Consider the following 21,704-nt stretch of genomic DNA (forward strand, 5'->3'; position numbering starts at 1 on the left):
AGCCCCAAGCCTCTTCCTGAGACTTAGAGGCTGGCCCCCAGCTCCCATCTTGCTCCGGACTTCCCTTTTGGAAAACTGGTGAGTGCCCTTCCTTGCCCCGGACCCAATCCCTGGGCACCAGCCACTCCAGGGAAGACCTGCCCAACTTGACCCCAGGTTCTGGCCACCCGGCAGGTTCCCTGCTAGCCCCACCGGGAAGGATCCCCTTCTCCAAGACCCCTGGCAGACCCTGCAGTCTCCACGCCCTGCCCCCACTCCCATCCCCCTGAGCCCCAAGCCTCTTCCTGAGACTTAGAGGCTGGCCCCCAGCTCCCATCTTGCTCCGGACTTCCCTTTTGGAAAACTGGTGAGTGCCCTTCCTTGCCCCGGACCCCATCCCTGGGCACCAGCCACTCCAGGAAAGACCTGCCCAACTTGACCCCAGGTTCTGGCCACCCGGCAGGTTCCCTGCTAGCCCCACCGGGAAGGATCCCCTTCTCCAAGACCCCTGGCAGGTTCCCTGCTAGCCCCACCGGGAAGGATCCCCTTCTCCAAGACCCCTGGCAGACCCTGCAGTCTCCACGCCCTGCCCCCACTCCCATCCCCCTGAGCCCCAAGCCTCTTCCTGAGACTTAGAGGCTGGCCCCCAGCTCCCATCTTGCTCCGGACTTCCCTTTTGGAAAACTGGTGAGTTCCCTTCCTTGCCCTGGACCCCATCCCTGGGCACCAGCCACTCCAGGGAAGACCTGCCCAACTTGACCCCAGGTTCTGGCCACCGGGCAGGTTCCCTGCTAGCCCCACCGGGAAGGATCCCCTTCTCCAAGACCCCTGGCAGGCCCTGCAGTCTCCACGCCCTGCCCCCACGCCCATCCGCCTGAGCCCCAAGCCTCTTCCTGAGACTTAGAGGCCGGCCCCCAGCTCCCATCTTGCTCCGGACTTCCCTTTTGGAACACTGGTCTGGCTGAACCAAGTGTGCGGATAAGGCCAGTAAAGAAGCACAAGGAGATGGGCAGACGTCAAGGCAGAAACATATACAACAAAATGAATAGCAATACAGCATCACCAGGCCCCAGCCCTCCTCCAACACCTAGACCTGAACATCAGAAATTGGAAGAAGCAGAAGAAAACAGCCTTATGAATGACATCATGAAGAAGCTAGAGGCTTGTGTAGAGGAAAAGACAAAAAAATGTGAAGAACGCTGTAAACAACTAGAGGAAAGGGCAAACAAATTAGAAGAAATCAATAAAGTCCTGGAAGAAAACAATAAAATACTGAGAGAAAATCAAGAAAAATCAATGAAACAAATGAAGGAAACAGTCCCAGACCTGAAAAGGGAAATAGAAAAAATGAAGAAGACACAAACAGAGGGAATGCTGGAAATAGAAAATCTGAGAAAACGATTGGGAACTTCAGATGCAAGTATAATCAACAGAATGCAAGAGATGGAAGAGAGGATCTCTAGCGTTGAAGATACAGTAGAAGAAATACATTCATCAGTCAAAGAAAACACTAAAGCCAACAAAGTCATGAACCAAAATGTCCAAGAAATTTGGGACACCATGAAAAGACCAAACCTAAGAATAATAGGGGTCGAAGAAGGAGAAGAATACCAACTCAAGGGCACAGAAAATATATTCAACAAGATCATAGAAGAAAACTTTCCCAACTTAAAGAAGGAAATGCCTATGAAGATACAAGAAGCTTATAGAACACCAAACAGACTAGACCCCCAAAAAAAGTCCCCTCGCCACATAATAGTTAAACAACTAAACGTACAGAATAAAGAAAGAATATTAAGAGCAGCAAAGGAAAAAGGCCAAGTGACATATAAAGGCAAACCCATCAGAATAACACCCGATTTCTCAATGGAGACTTTGAAAGCCAGAAGAACCTGGACAGATGTAATGCAGACACTAAGAGACCATGGATGTCAGCCTAGACTAATATACCCAGCAAAACTTTCAATCACCATAGATGGAGTGAACAAGACATTCCATGACAAAGCCAGATTTAAACAATACTTATCCACAAACCCACCCCTACAGAAAGCAATAGAAGGAAAATTCCAACCTAAGGAAGTCAGATACACCCTCGAAAACACAGGCAACAGATAAAGCCACAGCAGTAAACCCCAACGTATAGAAGTACCCACACATCACCACCAAAAAATAACAGGAATGAACAATCACTGGTCATTAATTTCCCTCAATATCAATGGACTTAATTCACCTATAAAAAGACATAGGCTTACAGAATGGATACGAAAGCAGGACCCATCTTTCTGCTGCATACAAGAAACACATCTCAAATTCGAAGATAGACACTACCTAAAAATAAAAGGCTGGGAAAAGACTTTCCAATCAAACGGTCTTAAGAAACAAGCGGGTGTAGCCATCCTGATATCCAGCAAAATAGACTTAAAACTAAAATGAATCAAAAGAGATCAAGAAGGGCATTACATACTCATCACAGGAAAGATCCACCAAGATGAAGTCTCAATTCTGAATATTTATGCCCCAAACACAAGGGCACCCACATATGTAAAAGAAACATTACTAAAGCTTAAATCACATATAAAACCTCACACATTAATAGTGGGAGACCTCAACACCCCACTTTCACCACTGGACAGATCTCCCAAATTGAAACTTAACAGAGAAATAAAGGACTTAACTGATGTCATGACTCAAATGGACTTAATCGATATCTACAGAACATTCCATCCTAACAAAAAAGAATATACCTTCTTCTCAGCACCCCATGGAACCTTCTCTAAAATTGACCACATACTTGGCCACAAAACAAATCTAAACAGATACAAAACAATTGGAATAACCTCCTGTGTTCTATCAGACCACCATGGTCTAAAGTTGGATTTCAACAACAACAAAAACTACAGAAAACCTGCAATCTCATGAAAACTGAATAATACCCAACTGAATCACCAATGGGTTAAGGAAGAAATAAAGAAAGAAATTAAAGACTTCCTAGAGATCAATGAAAATGAAGACACCACATATCCAAATTTATGGGACACTATGAAAGCAGTACTAAGAGGGAAATTCATAGCACTAAATGCCCACATAAATAAGTTGGAGAAATCTCACACTAGAGACTTAACAGCATACCTGAAAGCTCTAGAACAAGAAGAAGCACAGTCTCCCAGGATAAATAGACGCCAGGAAATTATCAAAGTGAGAGCTGAAATCAATAAAATAGAAACAAAGAGAACAATACAAAAAATTAATGAAACAAAGAGTTGGTTCTTTGAGAAAATCAACAAGATAGACAAGCCCTTATCCAAACTAACCAAAAGACAGAGAGAGAGTATCCAAATCAACAAAATCAGAAATGAAAAGGGGGACATAACAACAGACATTGAGGAAATCCAGAGAATCATCAGGTCATACTTCAAAAACCTCTATTCGACAAAACTGGAAAACCTAAAAGAAATGGATAACTTTCTGGATAGGTACCACATACCTAAGTTAAATCAAGACCAGATAAACTATTTAAATAGTCCAATAACCCCTAAGGAAATAGAAACAGTCATTAAAAGTCTCCCAACCAAAAAAAGCCCAGGACCAGATGGTTTCAGCGCAGAATTCTACCAGATCTTCAAAGAAGAGTTAATACCAATACTCTCTAAATTGTTCCACACAATAGAAACAGAAGGAACATTACCAAACTCCTTCTACGAGGCTACAATTACCCTAATTCCTAAACCAAACAAGGATACAACAAAGAAAGAGAACTACAGACCGATCTCCCTCATGAACATTGATGCAAAAATACTCAATAAAATACTGGCAAACAGACTCCAAGAACACATCAAAACAATTATCCACCATGATCAAGTAGGATTCATTCCAGGGATGCAAGGGTGGTTCAACATACGAAAGTCCGTCAATATAATACACCATATAAACAAACTCAAAGAAAAAAACCATATGATCATCTCACTGGATGCAGAAAAGGCATTTGACAAAATCCAACACCCCTTCATGATAAAGGCATTAGAGCGATCAGGAATACAGGGAACATACCTAAACATAATAAAGGCAATTTACAGCAAGCCAACAGCCAACATCAAATTAAATGGAGAGCAACTCAAAGCAATTCCACTAAAATCAGGAACGAGGCAAGGCTGTCCACTCTCCCCATACTTATTCAATATAGTACTTGAAGTTCTAGCCAGAGCAATAAGACAACATAAGGAGATTAAGGGGATACAAATTGGAAAGGAAGAAGTCAAGCTTTCCCTATTTGCAGATGACATGATAGTATACTTGAGCAACCCCAAAGATTCCACCAAGGAACTGATACAGCTTATAAACACCTTCAGCAACATAGCAGGATACAAGATCAACTCAAAAAAATCAGTAGCCCTCCTATATACAATGGACAAAGAAGCGGAGAAGGAAATCAGAGATACATCACCCTTTACTATAGCCACAAATGACATAAAATACCTTGGGGTAACACTAACCAAGCAAGTGAAGGACCTATATGACAAGAACTTTAAGTCCCTGAAAAAAGAAATTGAAGAAGATGTCAGAAAATGGAAAGATCTCCCATGCTCATGGATAGGCAGGACTAACATAGTAAAAATGGCAATCTTACCAAAAGCAATCTACAGATTCAATGCAATCCCCATCAAAATACCAACACAATTCTTCACAGACCTGGAAAGAATAATACTCAAATTCATATGGAAAAACAAAAAACCCAGGATAGCCAAAGGAATCCTGTACAATAACACAACTTCTGGAGGCATCACGATCCCTGACTTCAAGCTCTACTATAGAGCTACAGTAATAAAAACAGCTTGGTACTGGCATAGAAACCGACATGTGGACCAATGGAATCGAATTGAAGACCCTGACATTAATCCGCACACCTATGAACATATAATTTTTGACAAAGAAGCCAAAAGTGCATGATGGAAAAAAGAAAGCATCTTCAACAAATGGTGCTGGCAAAACTGGATATCAACATGTAGAAGGCTGCATATAGATCCATATCTATCACCGTGCACAAAACTTAAGTCCAAGTGGATCAAGGACCTCAACATAAATCCAGCTACTCTGAACCTGCTAGAAGAGAAAGTAGGAAGTAGTCTTGAACGCATTGGCATTGGAGACTACTTCCTAAATAGAACACCAGTAGCACAGACTCTGAGAGAAACAATCAATCAATGGGACCTTTTGAAACTGAGAAGCTTTTGTAGAGCAAAGGATACGGTCAACAAGGCAAAGCGACAGCCTACAGAATGGGAAAACATCTTCACCAACCCCACATCTGACAGAGGACTGATATCCAGAATATATAAGGAACTCAAGAAATTAGACATCAAAATGCCCAACAGTCCAATTAAGAAATGGGCTATAGAACTAAACAGAGAATTCTCAACAGAGGAAACTCAAATGGCCGAAAGACATTTAAGGAATTGCTCATCATCCCTAATCATCAGGGAAATGCAAATCAAAACAACTCTGAGATACCACCTTACGCCTGTCAGAATGGCTAAGATCAAAAACACTGAAGACACCTTATGCTGGAGAGGATGTGGAGCTAGGGGAACTCTCCTCCACTGCTGGTGGGAATGCAAGCTTGTACAACCACTTTGGAAATCAATATGGCGCTTTCTTAGAAAATTGGGAATCAATCTCCCCCAAGATCCAGCTATACCACTCTTGGGCATATACCCAAGAAATGCTCAACCACACCATAAGAGCACTTGTTCAGCTATGTTCATATCAGCATTGTTTGTAATAGCCAGAACATGGAAACAACCCAGATGCCCTTCAACTGAAGAATGGATAAACAAAATGTGGTACATATACACAATGGAATACTACTCAACAGAAAAAAACAATGGCATCATGAGGTTTGCAGACAAATGGATGGATCTAGAAAAAAATCATCCTGAGTGAGGTAACCCAGACTCAGAAAGACAAACATGGTATGTACTCACTCATAGCAGGATACTAGACATGAAACAAGGATGAATTGTCTGCTACTCACATCACCAGGGAGGCTACCTGGAAAACAGGACCCCAAGAAAGACACAGGGATCGCCCAATGACAGAGAAATGGAATGAGATCTACATGAACAGCCTGGACATGAGTGGGGGTAATGAAAGGCGAGGGTCGAGGGAAAGAGAGCTTGGGGGAGCGGGAGATCCCAGCTGGATCAACAACAGAGAGGGAGAACAAGGAATAGGAGACCATGGTAAATGAAGACCACATGAGAACAGGAAGAAGCAAAGTGCTAGAGAGGCCCACAGAAATCCACAAAGATACCCACACAACAGACTGCCGGCAATGGTCGAGAGACAGCCCGAACTGACCTACTCTGGTGATGGGATGGCCAAACACCCTAATTGTTGTGCTAGAAACCTCATCCAACTACTGAGGGATCTGAATGCAGAGATCCATGACTAGGCCCTGGGTGGATCTCTGGGAGTCCAATTAGCGAGAATGAGGAGGGTTTATATGAGCGAGAATTGTTGAGACCAAGGTTGGATAAAGCACAGGGACAAATAGCCAAATGAATGGAAACACATGAACTATGAACCAATGGCTGAGGGGTCCACACTGGATCAGGCCCTCCGAATGGGTGAGACAGTTGATTGGCTTGATCTGTTTGGGAGGCATCCAGGCAGTGGGACCAGATCTTGTGCTCATTGCATGAGTTGGCTGTTTGAAACCTGGGGCCTATGCAGGATTGTTTGGCTTGGCCTGGGAGGAGGGGACTAGACCTACCTGGACTGAGTCTACCAGGTTGACCTCAGTCTGTGGGGAAGGCTTTGCCCTGGAGGAGATGGGAATGGGGGGTGGGGCGTTGGGCGGAGGGTGAGGGGGACAGGAGGGGGGAGAACAAGGGAATCTGTGACCGATATGTAGAACTGAATTGTATTGCAAAATAAATTAAAATAAATTTAAAAAAAATGTAGACCTCTGTCTACCTCTCTCTTCTGAGGCCTGGGCTTAAATGCTTGACTTCTTAAATCATAAGAGAGATAATAATAAAAGGGTTGTCAAGGGCAGAAAGAAGAGATACTGAAAAAGTATTTTTAGGGGCTGAAGACATGGCTCAGAGATTAAGAGCACTAACTGTTCTTCCATAGGCCCTGAGTTCAATTCCCAGCAACCACATGGTGGGTAATAACAATCTGTAATGAGATCTGGCACCCTCTTCTGGTCTGCAGGCATACATGCAGGCAGAATACTGTATACTTAATAAATAAAGTTTTTTAAAAAATTAAAAAATAATTTTTTAAATGAGGGGAATGTATGTGGTGGCCCCTATGAATGGTGACATCTCTGGGGCTCTGTGTTGGTCTCTGATATTGGCAGATCTGGCATTCAGCAGCAACTGGAACCAGGTCACTTTTGATAAATGGAAATACATGTTGTTAATTACATGAATAACCCCTATCTCAGCTACCATGGCTACTTTGATCATGGGCCCATGGAACAATAACAAGGATGACTTGGGGAAGACTTAGACTGTCCGACTAATGGGTCATCCTATCTACTTGATTATTGACCTCCTCCTCTGCTGAAGGCATCTTTCATGGGCATTTACTGGGGACAAAAGGATCTTCACATTCTTTGTTCCTTTGCAGATCTGTCCAAATACTTCTTCCTTAAATGTCTTTCCAACTTTTCATTATTTTTTCCTCTTTGTTTTTATTTTTAATTATGTCATACAATACATCCTGAATAGTCTCCCCTCCCTCCACTCCACATAGGTGTACTACTCCTCTGATTCCCTTGAGAAAAGCACAGGTCTCCTGGGGATATCAAATGAATATAGCATAAGAAGATGGAGTAAGAGTAGGCACAAACCCTCATGTCAAGGCTCAAGGAGCCAACCCCGAAGGAAGAAAAGGTTCCCAAGATGAGACAAAATAGTCAGTGACTCCCCAATCTGCCTTTGTTAGGAGCTGCACAAAAGCCCTGAGCTAAACAACCACAGTATGTATACAGAGTCCTTAGTACAGACCCATGCAGGCTCTGTGATTGCTTCTTCAGTCTCTCTAAAGCCCCATGAGCTGTGTTTAGTTGAATCTGTGGGCTCTGTTCACCTGATGTTTTGATCCCTCCTACCATCCTGCCTTCCAGTCTTCCTTGAGGTTCCCTGTTGCTGTGGGATGGTCTGTATGGCAAATGTGTTGCTGATTAGTCAATAAATAAATCACTGATTGGCCAGTGGCCAGGCAGGAAGTATAGGCAGGACAAGGAGGAGAATAAAGCTGGGAAGTGGAAGGCTGAGTCAGAGAGACACTGCCAGCCACCACGAAGACAAACAGCATGTGAAGATGCTGGTAAGCCATGAGCCATGTTGCTAGGTATAGATTAATGGAAATGGATTAAGTTAAGCTGTAAGAACAGTTAGCAAGAAGCCTGCCATGGCCATACAGTTTGTAACCAATATAAGTCTCTGTGTTTACTTGGTCAGGACTGAGTGGCTGTGGGACTGGTGGGTGACAGAGATTTGTCCTGACTGTAGGCCAGGCAGGAAAACTCTAGCTACACCCTGTGCTCTGCCTAATGTTTGGCTGTGGATCTCAGTATCTGCTCCCATCAGCTGCTGAAGAAAGCCTGCTGTGGACTGCAGCAGGAATCTTAAAAGGTCTCATTAGTAAAATCAAACCTGGAAGCCAGGTATTGGTGTGACTACTGGAAGATCAGAGAGACAGAACAGCCACAGCTACCTCACTTTGCCAATTCCTCAGCTGATCCTATTTCCTCAGATTAGAAGCCTCTGAATCCTCATCCAGAATGAATCTCACCTGAACTGTTGCTAAAAGCCTAAAAGCTTCACCAGCCAAAAGCTTCTAGTTTCTGGTCTTCACGCCTTATATATCTTTCTGCTTTCTGCCAACACTCCCTAGGATTAAAGGCTCACTTTCTGGGATTAAAGGCGTGAGTCACTATGCCAGGCTGTTTCCAATGTGGCCTTGAACTCACAAAATTCCAGAGGAATTTCTGCCTCTGGAATGCTAGGATTAAAGGCGTGAGTGCCACCATTTTCCAGCCTTTGCATCTAGTGGCTGTTCCGTTCTCTGACCCCAGATAAGTTTATTAGGGTGCACAATATTTTGGGGAACACAATACCACCAAAGTTGACGATTGAGCTAGGTACCAATCTATGAACATAAAAAAATTTCATTAGGTTTCCTTTCATTGACGTGTGTGTGTGTGTGTGTGTGTGTGTGTGTGTGTGTGTGTGTGTGTGTGTGTATGTTTGTGTGTGTGTGTATGTGGCAGTGAAGACACTGAACAAACTTCTGTAGCATGAATCTTAAAAATTCTTATTACTAAAATCAAACCTGAGGCCAGTTATTGGGGTCAATGCTGGTAGATCAGAGAGACAGAACAAGCCACAGCTATCTCACCTTGCCAGTTCCTCAGCTGGTCCTGTTTCCTCAGACTGGAAGCCTCTGAGTCCTCATCCAGAATGAATCTCAGCTGAACTGTGTTGCTCCAAAGCCTGAAAGCTTAACCAGCCAAATGTTTCTAGTTTCTGGTCCTCATGCCTTATATACCTTTCTGCTTTTTTTTTTTTTTTTTTTTTTTTTTTTTGGTTTTTCGAGACAGGGTTTCTCTGTGTAGCTTTGTGCCTTTCCTGGAATTCACTTGGTAGCCCAGGCTGGCTCGAACTCACAGAGATCAGCCTGCCTCTGCCTCCCAAGTGCTGGCATTAAAGGCATGTGCCACCACCGCCCAGCCTTACCTTTCTGTTTTCTACCACCACTCCCTGGGATTAAAGGCTTGCTCTCTGGGATTAAAAGGCGTGATGAGTCACCATGCCTGTCTGTATGCTTGAACTCATGGATTTCTGCCTCTGGAATGCTAGGATTAAAGGCGTGTGCTATCACTGCCTAACTAGTGGCTTTTCTGTTCTCTGACCCCAGATAAGTTTATTAAGGTACACAATATTTTGGGAAACACAGTACCACATTTCCTCTTTTTGTCTAAAATTTAAAAAAAGCTTATAACTAATACAAGAAAATTATATATATACAAACTTGGGATATGTATATACAATATACACAGTCAAGATTACATTAATGATGTCTAATCCATTAACATTTGACAGATTCAGATAAAAACTCCTTTATATATATTAACAATGTCCAGTCCAGTAACATCTGATAAACTCAGACCAAAAAATTTTCATTACTTCTTATTTAAAACAAGTAGTTCCTTTTAAAAGGTTGGTTCCATAATCTCCCTATTTATCTTATCATATCCATATTCTCTCTTTTTTCTTTTCATAATACATTCAGTAGTCTACCTTTTGTGATTTTTATATCTTCCCCTTTTTCTTCAGTGTAGATTCGGTGATCTACCTATATATCCTATTATTTCTTTATCTTTTTTCTCAGAGTAGATTCAATGATCTATCTCATCTTATTCTCTTTTTCTTTTTTCTTTCTAGGGGTGAAGATATCTTTAGAGAATCTTGAAAAGAAAATTTTTGGGTTAATTGTCAAGTCCTGTATCATTTGTCCAGTCTCTGCTTAATAGGAAAGTTCAGGGCTTGTCACAAGTCCTTGCTGGAGTAGTCTGTCAGGCTGGATCATCTCAGCTAATCATCTCGAAATTTTCCTGACCAGTTTGTAGTCCAAAGTCAATCTTTCCGTGGTGTTAATCGACTTAATGGTTTTATCATAGTCCATGAGGAATCATCGTTTTGGAATTCTGTCATCTTTTTGAACATTTCAAAGTCGCTGTTAGGCGTGGTCATGGTTCGCTGCAGACATTGTTTTTTGTGCCTCCTCTATGGTTTGGAGCAATCACAGTCTGATAAATGTCTGTCTCTTGGAACCATGAATGTTGTTCCCTAGAAGAGAATATCTTCACAGCAATCTCTCCCAACCATTTGTCTTGCCAAACTTTTCCAAACTGACCTTTGTTGACACTTTCTTGTAACACGAAGGTCCAGGCAATTCTTCTCTGAACAAGCAGCGGTAAAACTTTCTTCCCAGGGAGCAACATCACTGCAGTCATCAACATGATGAGAAGGAGTTGGCAACGTGGAACAGTAGCCACTGCCTCCATGGTCCCACTGCTGTTTGTGATTCGGTCTGGGCTGAAGCTTCTCCCAAGCCTCCTAGGCTGGCCTCAAACTCGGGATCCTCCTGCCTCTGCCTCCTTCAGTAAATCCTACTGGCGTGCCACCACAACCGGCTGAGTGTAGCTCGGGCTGGAGCTGGGGCCCACGACTCCAAAGGCAAGAGGCTTTTTCGTGAATTCGTAACACAAACGTTGGGCGCCAGATGTAGCAGGAATCTTAAAAATTCTTATTACTAAAATCAAACCTGAGGCCAGTTATTGGGGTCAATGCTGGTAGATCAGAGAGACAGAACAAGCCACAGCTATCTCACCTTGCCAGTTCCTCAGCTGGTCCTGTTTCCTCAGACTGGAAGCCTCTGAGTCCTCATCCAGAATGAATCTCAGCTGAACTGTGTTGCTCCAAAGCCTGAAAGCTTAACCAGCCAAATGTTTCTAGTTTCTGGTCCTCACGCCTTATATACCTTTCTACTTTCTACCACCACTCCCTGGGATTAAAGGCTTGTTTTCTGGGATTAAAGGCGTGATGAGTCACCATGCCTGTCTTTATCCTTGAACTCATGGATTTCTGCCTCTGGAATGCTAGGATTAAAGGCGTGTGCTATCACTGCCTAACTAGTACCTTTTCTGTTCTCTGACCCCAGATAAGTTTATTAAGGTACACAATATTTTGAGAAACACAGTACCACAAACTTCCACAGCTGAGCAGATCTGGATGGACTAAAATGGCTTTCTATAAACAGAAACAATACTGGAATCCACAAGCTGATTTTAACATTTTTATTCATTTTGTATTTTGGGGAGTTAAGTACTGTCTACAGAGATGTTTGTGCCCATAGAGACAAGAGGAGAACTGTACAAGATCCTCTACGAGAGCAACAATTGCTTTTGCCAACTGAGTCATCTCTCCATTCCCACACACTGAGTTTGGAGAAAATGTCTTCATTCTCTTCCCCTTCTCTTGTATTCAAATATTCAGGTTTGTTTTTTTCCTTTCTGAGTCCTTGACAATGTGTTCTTCTCAGTCCAATCCAGACAAGTTTCTCCAAAGAAACCCTGTTGTAATGTGCTTGGGGCCAGCAATTAATATGAATTCCAGTTTACAACTCATTGGACAAAAATCAAACCAGTACAGCAACAGGGAAAAGGCTGAGTAGATTGTACCAGAGTCCAGACCTTCCCCTCCCCCAGCCTTCCATTCAACTCATTTCCACCTGTATTAAAGCCTCATCCACCATCTGTCTTTCCCCAGATTCACTGTAAATGCTATATAGGTCCCATAGTCTACCCAGGTGTAATCGATAACTACACTGGCCGCTGCGTCTGGGAGACACATGTGGGTCACAGCTGACCAGGTACTAGGGTCGATTTATGGGTTTCAGGGGGGCTGCCGGAAAGAGCGGTGAGCAGAAGCCAGGGAATGGTATGCTTCGGCTACCAAGTGGGGACATGACTCCACCATTGTCTTCCAGCCTGAGGTCTCAGAGACCTCAGAAGCATGTGCTGTAATGAAATCCAGTGCCTGGGTTTTCAGCTGCCCTGCTCTATGGAGGTCAGCCAGGTAGAGATTGTGGGCAGCATTCTCCACAGAGAGGACCCTGCAGAGGGCATCCTCACACATGACCTTCAAATGCTCCAGGCCATACCTGTCAGCAGCTGCCAGCAGAACATCTGCCATGCTGTCGAGGTCTGGTGTTTTTCCTGTATAAATGAAGCCCATCATTGCCTTGAAGACTTGTGGCTCCAGGTCAGGGATCTCAAAGCGGTTCTTTCTGCTCTCCTCCATGTCACGTTCAAACATGGCTCTGAACACTGGAGAGCGAGCTGCTAAGATGGCCTTGTGAGCCTGAAATTCCTGGTCAGCTACCACCAGGCAGCAGTCTGTGAATTGGGAATTCTCCCACAGCTCTCCTAGCTCATCTGCCAATGTGCATCTAGGAACCTGAATTCTTGGCTTTCTGTTCTGGTCAGAGGTGCTCAAAGAGTCGTCAACCATGCTCACCTTGCAGAGGAGGGTGAGCTTGTCATCTGGGAGAAGCCAAGGCACAAACGACAAGAGGAAGTTTCGAAGGATGAACTTTTTAAATCCCAGTTCAACACCTGGTTCGAACCAAGAGACTATAGGTTTGCTCTCACCGTGGGTTGTCTCTCCTTTGGTGCTTAATATGAAGAACTGGAACTTTGCCCAAACAGGACTCTTTAGACAGCTGAGCAACACTAGGTAAACTGACAGGTAATCTGCACTTTCTTCATCCACTCCCTTCGGGTGTACTCTCAAACACCATTTGTCATTGGCTCCTATTGAGAAAGTTGGGCTTGTAATGCTTTCCTGAATTTCCTCCAGAAAAAAATGGAAGTTGCTGATGGTCCAACTGTAGAAAATATTCTGGACGCTGATTTGGGTGTGGTCACATCTCTGGGCTGTCTGGTCCCCTGACATTTCTGGAGGTAGTTTGAAGGTTAAACTGGATCCAAAATGAAGAACTAGCAATTGTTTCCTCTTCACTCTGAGGGATACAATAATAGACATGGTTTAGATTTTTAGTTTCTATTTCTGTTCCATCTTCTATGAGGGTGGAAACTTGGGTCTGAAATTTTCTATCCAGATTTCAATACTAGTTTCAGAGAAGACAGTGTAGGCTACTAGGGATTCTTATATCACTCCATTTTTTTCTAGATTGAATCTTAGGTCAATAGGTACCCAGTTTTCATAATTATAAATAACTTTTGAAAATTTGGAACATTTTGTACACTCATATCAAAAATGTTATACTAGGGTTCTGCAGAGTAACAGAACATATATAATTATTCTTTCTGTGTATGAACAAAGGGGATTCATTAGAATGACTTAGGGCTGCAGTCCTGCTATTCCCACATTGGCTAGCTGTGAAGGGAAAATCCAAGAATCTAGTACTTACTCAGTCCAGGAGGTTGGATGTGTCCCTGGGTCTTCAGTATATGCTGGAATTCTGAAGGAAAATTCTCTATTGCCGGGGAAGGAATGGACTTGCTACAAGGTGAGGGCAAGCAGGCAAAGAGCAAGAGCTTCCTCCTTCCATGTCCTTTTATATGCTTCCAACAGAGGGTGTGACCCAATTTAGGGTGTGTCTTCCAGACTCAAGATCTGGATTAAAGGTGTGTGTCTTCAGGCCCTGAGATTCGGATTAGATGTTTGTTTCTTTTTACTTTCAAAGTCTGTATTTGAAGTGTATCTACCTACTTCAACTTAAGCAAAACATTTCTCACAGTTTTGCCCTCCATATTAGGATTTTAGTTAATTCCATGTCTACTTGGGTTGAGAATCAAGAATAACCACCAAAAGTGTATTTTGCTTTCTGTGGTTCATCTTCTGTAAAATAAGGGTTTGTGTCCATTCCACAGAGCTGTTATCTACTCTTACAGGGGTTTTACACTAATTCCTGCCACTAACATGATCCAGGAGAGGTGTTTTCCTTACCCTGTCAGGGGACTCAGGGTTCACAACATGGAGGTCAGGGAGTAAGAATTCATAGACGGTGGGTAAGAAGCAGAGCAGGAGGGAACCCTGAAAGTGACAGTCTGTTTTCCTGCCTTTTATTCATCCAGACTCACAGTCCCCAGGATGGCACCACCAACTTTCCATAGTGGTCTCTCCCTCCCCCTCAGATAATCCTCTTTGGAAACACTCTTCCAGATCCAATTAAGGGTGTGCTAAGTGCTTCTCAATTCCATCATGCTTACTGCCAAGTTTCAGCTTCTTAATACTTCATAATTTCCATCCTTCACAGGTGAGTTCTGTCCTCTTTAAACTTTCAACTTCCATGCTTACTTTGCTAGGACTTCAAAGAGAGATAGGATAACAGGGTGTGGTATGTAAAATGAAAAAAAACTTTAAATAAATAAGCAAACAATTTTTAAAAAGTGAGACCACATTCTGGTTTCCAAATAGTGAAGAAAATATTCAACAGTTACCAAAGAAGGGGTTTTGAGACTGTTCCCCTTAGAATGTGATCTGTTAAATACTCCCCACATCTATCATCTCTCTCCAGTTCATCAGATCTGGAGAGATTCACTAAGCCTAGATGACATGAAGGTACCTCAGTGATTCAATCAACTCAGCAATTCCCAGCCTAGCTCTCCTGAAAGTCTGATTCCAGTGCTGTTCATCCCTCAATACAGAATACATCAATCAACTGGTTTTGATGCCTAAATTTTTGTTTCCTCTTAGGAACCTTTGGCAGGTGACTAACTAGTAACATCAGTGACTGTTCTCCATGTGGGTTTGCGGTCAGAGTGGCAGATACTGCTTCCCTCAAACTCTCTGGTCCTGGGCTTTTTTTCTGGTGGGGAGACTTTTAGTGATTATGCTATTTTACTGGGTTTGTTTAAAACACATGTCTGACCTTGATTCCATTTTGGTAAGTGGGACCTATTGTTTCTGATTTTGTTTATCTTGGTGCCCTTAGATGGATCTGGAAGACTGTTTCCAAGTAGGATTATCTGAGAGGCAGGGGAAGGACCACCACCAAAGTTTGTTGGAGTCATCCTGGGACTGTGGGTCTGGATGGAATAAAAGGAGGAAAGAATAGAGTTACCTTCAGGGGTTCCTGGCTATGATTCCACCTTACCATGTATGAGGTCTTCACCTGCCATCCATGTTGTGAAAACTAAGACCACTGACACATTAAGGAAAACACCCCTTCCATGATAGTGTTTATAGCAGCAGTCATTGTAATAACATACAAGAGTTAATAATAGCTGTGCAAATGTTGACATGATCCCTTACTGATGGAAGACTAACCAAAGAAATAACACACCCTTGTGATGGCTATTATTGGTTCTCAACTTGACTATATCTGGAATTAACAAAACACCAAAATTGAGTGCACACCTGTGAGAAATTATTGCTTAAGTTGAAGTAGATAGATCCATGTTAAATAAGGACTTTTGAGGAAGGAAGACACACACCTTTAATCCAGACCTAGAGGCTTGGGGATACACCTTTAATTGGTGCTATTTCATTTTTTAATAACTACATATTATTCACCACTTACATATTCTCTTTGATGATGATGTCTCTGCTAAACTCTTGTTTTAAAAAATTATACTAGACCTTTGTTTTGCTTTCTCTTATATTTAATTTTTGTGTGTTTGGGTTTTTGAGTTTAAGCCACTTAAGAAGGACAGCCTCAACTCAAATGAACTGTTTCCCAGGGCTCCCCTTAAACTCCCTGTGTATTCCAGGCTGCCACTGCAGACTGCCATTGCTTCCTGAATATAATTAAAGAAGGACATCACTGTTTCCAGCCTCCAAATCTGTTCTTTGAGGAGGAGGACATATTTAAAGGTGTGGACCTTGACTGGGGTCTTATTGAGTTTCTTTTGGTTTTGGAGACAAGTTCTTGTTTGGTATGCCCAGACACACCTATCAAACATCCAGGATTCCTAATTCCTCTGTTTCCCAATGCAAGCCTAAGCCAAAGAAGGAAGAGTAAATTATACATTCATTACATATATGGAGGAAATATAGTTAATTGGACCTATTTCTAGACATTTTTCACAATGACCTTCCTGCATATAAGCAATCCTCCTAAGCCTGTCTCAAGAGTATCTTGAGCTGTATGGGTTAACCATACACACAATGAAAAGTAACTTTCAGCCTGATTTGGGTTTTTTCCCTTTCTGTTTTTGAAAGGGAGTGTCCTTCCACAGTCTTGACTGTCTTTGAACTTATTCTATAGACCAAGCTGACTGAAAAATATAGAGATCTGCCTACCTCTGCCTTTTGAGGCCTGGTATCAAATGTTTGACTTCTTAAATCCTTAGAGAGACAATAATAAAATGATTGGCAAGGGCAGGAATAAGACATACTGAAAAAATATTCTTTTTTTTTTTTCTTTCTCGAGACAGGGTTTCTCTGTGTAGCTTTGTGCCTTTCCTGGAACTCGCTTTGTAGACCAGGTTGGCCTCGAACTCACAGAGATCCACCGGCCTCTGCCTCCCGAGTGCTGGGATTAAAGGCGTGTGCCGCCACCGCCTGGTGAAAAAATATTCTTAAATTAGTGGAATGTAAGTGGTAGGCCCTATGTACTCTAGCACTCAGAGCCTGAGGGGATGTAATCGAGAGTCCTCTGGCCTGGGCTGTCTACTGAGTTTCACCACAGCATGAGGAGATGGAAGAAAACAAGAGGGAGACATAAAGACATTTCTCTCCACCTTTGAATTTGGCTTGATTTTTCTCTTGCCCCCTGCCCAAAGCAGAACGAGATTTTTCTCATGGTCTCTGTGTTTCCATATATGTTTATATATTTACTTCATTGTTTTTTTTTTTTATTTTAAGACTGTCTTGCTGCATTCCTTTCACCTCATCCTCACAGGTAAGAAGATTATGCATGAGCACCACCCATCCTGACTCTTGACCCCTTTAAGGAATGCTCTGGAGAATAAATAAATCTTAAATATTCAGTGAGTCTCTGACATCCTCTACTTGATCTCCAGGCAGCATTCTTCTCTCTGTGGTATTGCACATATGCATGCTATCATCTGTGGGCAGCTGCATCTGTGTGTTTTGCAGGAGATAAAGTCAGGAATGTCCAACATGTTAGGCAAGTTCCCTACTTCTGAACTATATATATTTTCACACTTTACCCTCCTTGGGCCTTCCCTTCATTTCTTCCTTTCTTAAGGCTCATCACTGTCTCAAAGAGATCTGGTTCCAGCAAGGACACACAACACTTGGCACTGTAATTCTGAGGTGGATGTTACTCATTCTTTGTTGTGTGGGGATGATAGACCCCAGACCCAGGGTACTACCTTCTCAGTTGGGCGCCCCAAGAACCCAGACTCCAGTCCAGTTGATGCAAACAGCAAGAGGTTTATTGATGTAGCTGTATAATCAGTCGGGCTACTCTCCTTCCAAGAGCAAGAGTCGTGTCTACTGCAGCCACATGGGCACTTTTAAAGGAAAAACCCACAAAAGCCATAAGATTACAATTCCCATACAATTTTGTTTCGATTGATTTATGGCTAGAGTCTAATTTCACAAGATCATGGCCTGATCACAGGGTGGGGACAGTCACGTTCGCATGCACATTCTTCCCAAAACCTCAAGGGGTGGGAGTGAAGTTTACACAAAGGTTAGAGTGGTCTTTCCTGGAACACTTGCAATTATCCCAGTCACAGTTGAGCACATCTCTTAACAGAAATCTCTTTACATTGTTACATTGTGGCAGGGGTGGCTGAGTCAGTTTGCCCTTGGAACTAGCTTTTTAGTTCCTCATTCAACTGGGGCTTGGGGTGTGTGTAAGCCTGAAGGGTTAGGGTCTTTCAGGGACATGGAGATTCACATCTCTAATCTCAGAACTCACAGAGTATAAGACTTTGGGACCAATCTGCTCTACATCAGGAATTCTAGATAGGCACAACTACCTAGTGAGATCATATCACAAATTAATAGTGATAATGATGATGGTGCTTTAAGTATACTAATAAAAATAATAATGATAATAATAATAAAGTCTTGATGTTCTTTATTAATGTTAAAGACAAGCTTTCTATACCATTTACTAAAAACTAACAGTGTGGTTAAGGTAATTAAATAGAAATTCATGAACTAGCCATGATGTGGTAGTCTATGGCTTTGACCACAGTAGTCTGAAAGCAAAAGCTGATTCAGCTCTATGTGTCTGAGGCTAACTTGGTCCATAGAGCATCTTCTAGGAGAGCCAGACATGCAGAGTGAAAAGCCATCAAAAAAGAAAGAACAAGGGACATAGGGATGAAATCATGACTTCCTACCTCTTTGTGGGAGCCTATAGAGGTTTCCTAGTGAGATCAGTGCTTGCTTTACCTAGCAGGACTGCATAAGAAGATGACTGGACCATGGACCTGGATGCCAGGTGTTTGGAAGGGTCTATACTTGGTTGTATCTAGCAAGGGGGAGGTCTTTTTCTCCTCAATGTGCTCAACTGTGACTGGGATAATTGCAAGTGTTCCAGGAAAGACCACTGTAAACTTGTGGCAGGGGTGTAACCTTGGCATTGTTATAAGAAGCCCTTTTGAATAAAGTTCTGGGCCATTGGGTATTGACCTAGGTCCTCCTGAAGCTATCTTGTATTTCTGTCTTCCTTCTTCTCGGATAGGCCTATCATTCTAAGTTCTGTATTCCTCTCTCCTCCTCATAGGAACCCTGTATAAGGTGGGGGCTGGTCCCCCACACCTCTTGAATTCCTGCTAAAATATTTCAGACTGCCAAAGCTTTAGAGAACAAACTAGTTTTTCAGAGCTACTCCATCATCTTGGCTGTCTGAACCCAATCTAAAGAGAAAGCTGGACTCAAAAATGCAGAGATCTGCCTACCTCAGCCTCCTGAGGGCTGAGATTAAAAGCTTGGCTTTTTATATTTCAATTTTTTATTGATTCTTTGTGGGTTTCACATCATACATCCCAATCCATCCATCTCCCTGTCCCTTCATAGCCACCCTCCACCCTTACAGCCTCTCCCACAAAACAAAACAAAATTCAAAAGAGAAACAAAAAAATCAAAACAAAAACAACCAAACTAACTACCATACAAAAATAAAGTCCCAGAGTAGAGGCTGTAGTGTGACATAGTGAGTCCCACAGTGTACCCTTTAGTCCATCTTTACTTTACATCTTTACTTGTAAGTGTTCATTGCAATGAACAATGAGTCATTGTTCTGGTCTGAGATCTCGGGCTTCTCCTATACCAGTAGCTACATGGGTCCTCACTGGGACTCCTCTTGGATAACCTTCGTTGTTGCCTTGTGTCATAGAGATCCTTTGTGTCACAGAGATCCTGCAGCTTTGGATCTGTAGGTCCGGCCTTTTCACATGCTCCAGCAGTTCATCCATGAGGTGAATGTTGGATGAACCACCTCATAGTCCTGGTTCTGGGCTTGGGTGGTAGCTGGGTTGGTCAGCCTCCCAGCTTTCCCTCATGGACACCAACAAGGTGAGTTCTCTAGCATTGCCATTGCTAGCTCACCCACTGAGGCAGGCAGCAAGGAGTACAGTCACCTCTCCTGTCCTCTCACCCTCAGGCAGTCTCATCTGCACCACCACCCCACCCACCAACAAGGTCAGATCCACTTTGTTGTCTTTGTGAGGTATCAGAACTTGTGTCCTGGTGGGGTGTCAGATCTAGTGGGACTGGGAAACAAGAGTGCTCAGGATCCATGGTGTGAAATTTCCAAATAATCAGTAAAAATATTTTGAAACAATTGGGGGAGAATTTGTGTAGAATTCACAGGAGATTTTAGCTGGGTGGGTGAGTGGGGAAGAAAGCTGTAGCTGGTGTTCTGTTGTAATTCTAGGGATGAGACTGGGGGATTGGGTTTGGAGGGAAGGAGGAAGTTCTTCAGTTGGCTTACCTGTTTCTTTGTCTTGTTCTACTGGTGTGTTCTTAGTGAATGCTTGCTGCTGGAGGCTGGGATGATGGGTTGAGTTGGGGAAGGAAGATTGGGGAAGAAAATCATAGTGAACCAGTGGGGATAGGGTCTGACAGGAAAGAGACCACAGCAGATTTTCTACTACAGAGGAGAGGATGACACCAGGAAAGTTGAAATTAGAGGAGCAAAGGTAGAGTTGTGGATCTTGCATTCAGCCTACTTGTTTCCCTGGAAAGAGTGGGTTAGCAAGGATGCCTTGCTGGGTTGGGAGCTGGGACAAAGCAATGAGTCGGGGGTGTGGAGAATAGAAGGGGAAGATGTATGGGATCTGCACACAGGGGTGCAGAGAAGGTTTCAGGGTGCTCTGCTGCAGAGCTGGGGATGAGAATGGGGCATTGGATCTGAAAGAACAGAGAGAGAAGAGAAGATCTGCAGGCAACCTACCTTGTTTTCTGGCACGCATGGCCTGGAGTTGTGGTTTCCAACCTGTGTGTCCCAAACTCTTTGGTGGTCTAAGGATGCTTCCAAGAGGTAGAATATCAGAAAACTTGCATATCAGATATTTACATTATTACTCATAATAGTAGCAAAATTACAGATCTTTGTAACAATGAAATAATCCTCACATGTATTACAGGGTCTGAGCATTAGCAAGGTTGAGAACTGTTGACCTAGACAGTGTGAATTCTTTCGGAATCAATGCCCTGCAACATTGTCAATACAATGAGACTTTTGCTGGCCTGGACCAAAAACACTTCTCTGTCAGATGGAGTATGATCTACTCACATTTGCCTACTTTTCTCAGTTTTCATAAGAGCATTATGGGGCATGTTCTACTCTGCCAATAATAAGTGCTAAGAAGGAAGAGAGAGGCCTCCTGATACTGGTGTGGCAATGAGGATTCCGCACACACATGCACAGATTAGCAGAGCTGGATGGACTAAAATGGGGTTCTGTAAACAGAAATACTACTAGATCCTACAAACTTATTGAAAAATTTTTATTTGTGTCATTTGACTAGGGTTTTGTATACTTCCCTAGAGTACAGCAGAGTCAAACCTGACCCCTCAGCATTCCAACTTCTTTACAGTTATAGTAAAGTGGGAGAGGCCTGGTTACTTTTCCCCAGTGTCACCGTAAATGATCCACACATCCCATAGTCTACCCAAGTGTCATTTGTAACATCACTGGCTGCTGCTTCTGGAAGACACCTGTAGGTCCCAGCTGAACAGCTCCTTGGATTG

At 43.0% G+C, this 21,704-nt stretch overlaps 1 protein-coding gene across 1 annotated transcript; it reads right to left on the reverse strand.

Annotated features, from left to right (window-relative positions):
- Positions 1-12,449: 12,449 nt before the first annotated feature.
- On the reverse strand, positions 12,450-13,511 carry LOC128106619 (speckle-type POZ protein-like). Its single transcript, XM_052732192.1, has one exon. It carries the CDS (start codon positions 13,509-13,511, stop codon positions 12,450-12,452), a length of 1,062 nt encoding a protein of 353 aa, XP_052588152.1.
- Positions 13,512-21,704: the final 8,193 nt, after the last annotated feature.

Source organism: Peromyscus californicus, unplaced genomic scaffold (genome assembly GCF_007827085.1).
Source record: "Peromyscus californicus insignis strain IS unplaced genomic scaffold, ASM782708v3 Scaffold_9__1_contigs__length_137607984, whole genome shotgun sequence".
Lineage (NCBI taxonomy): Eukaryota > Metazoa > Chordata > Mammalia > Rodentia > Cricetidae > Peromyscus > Peromyscus californicus.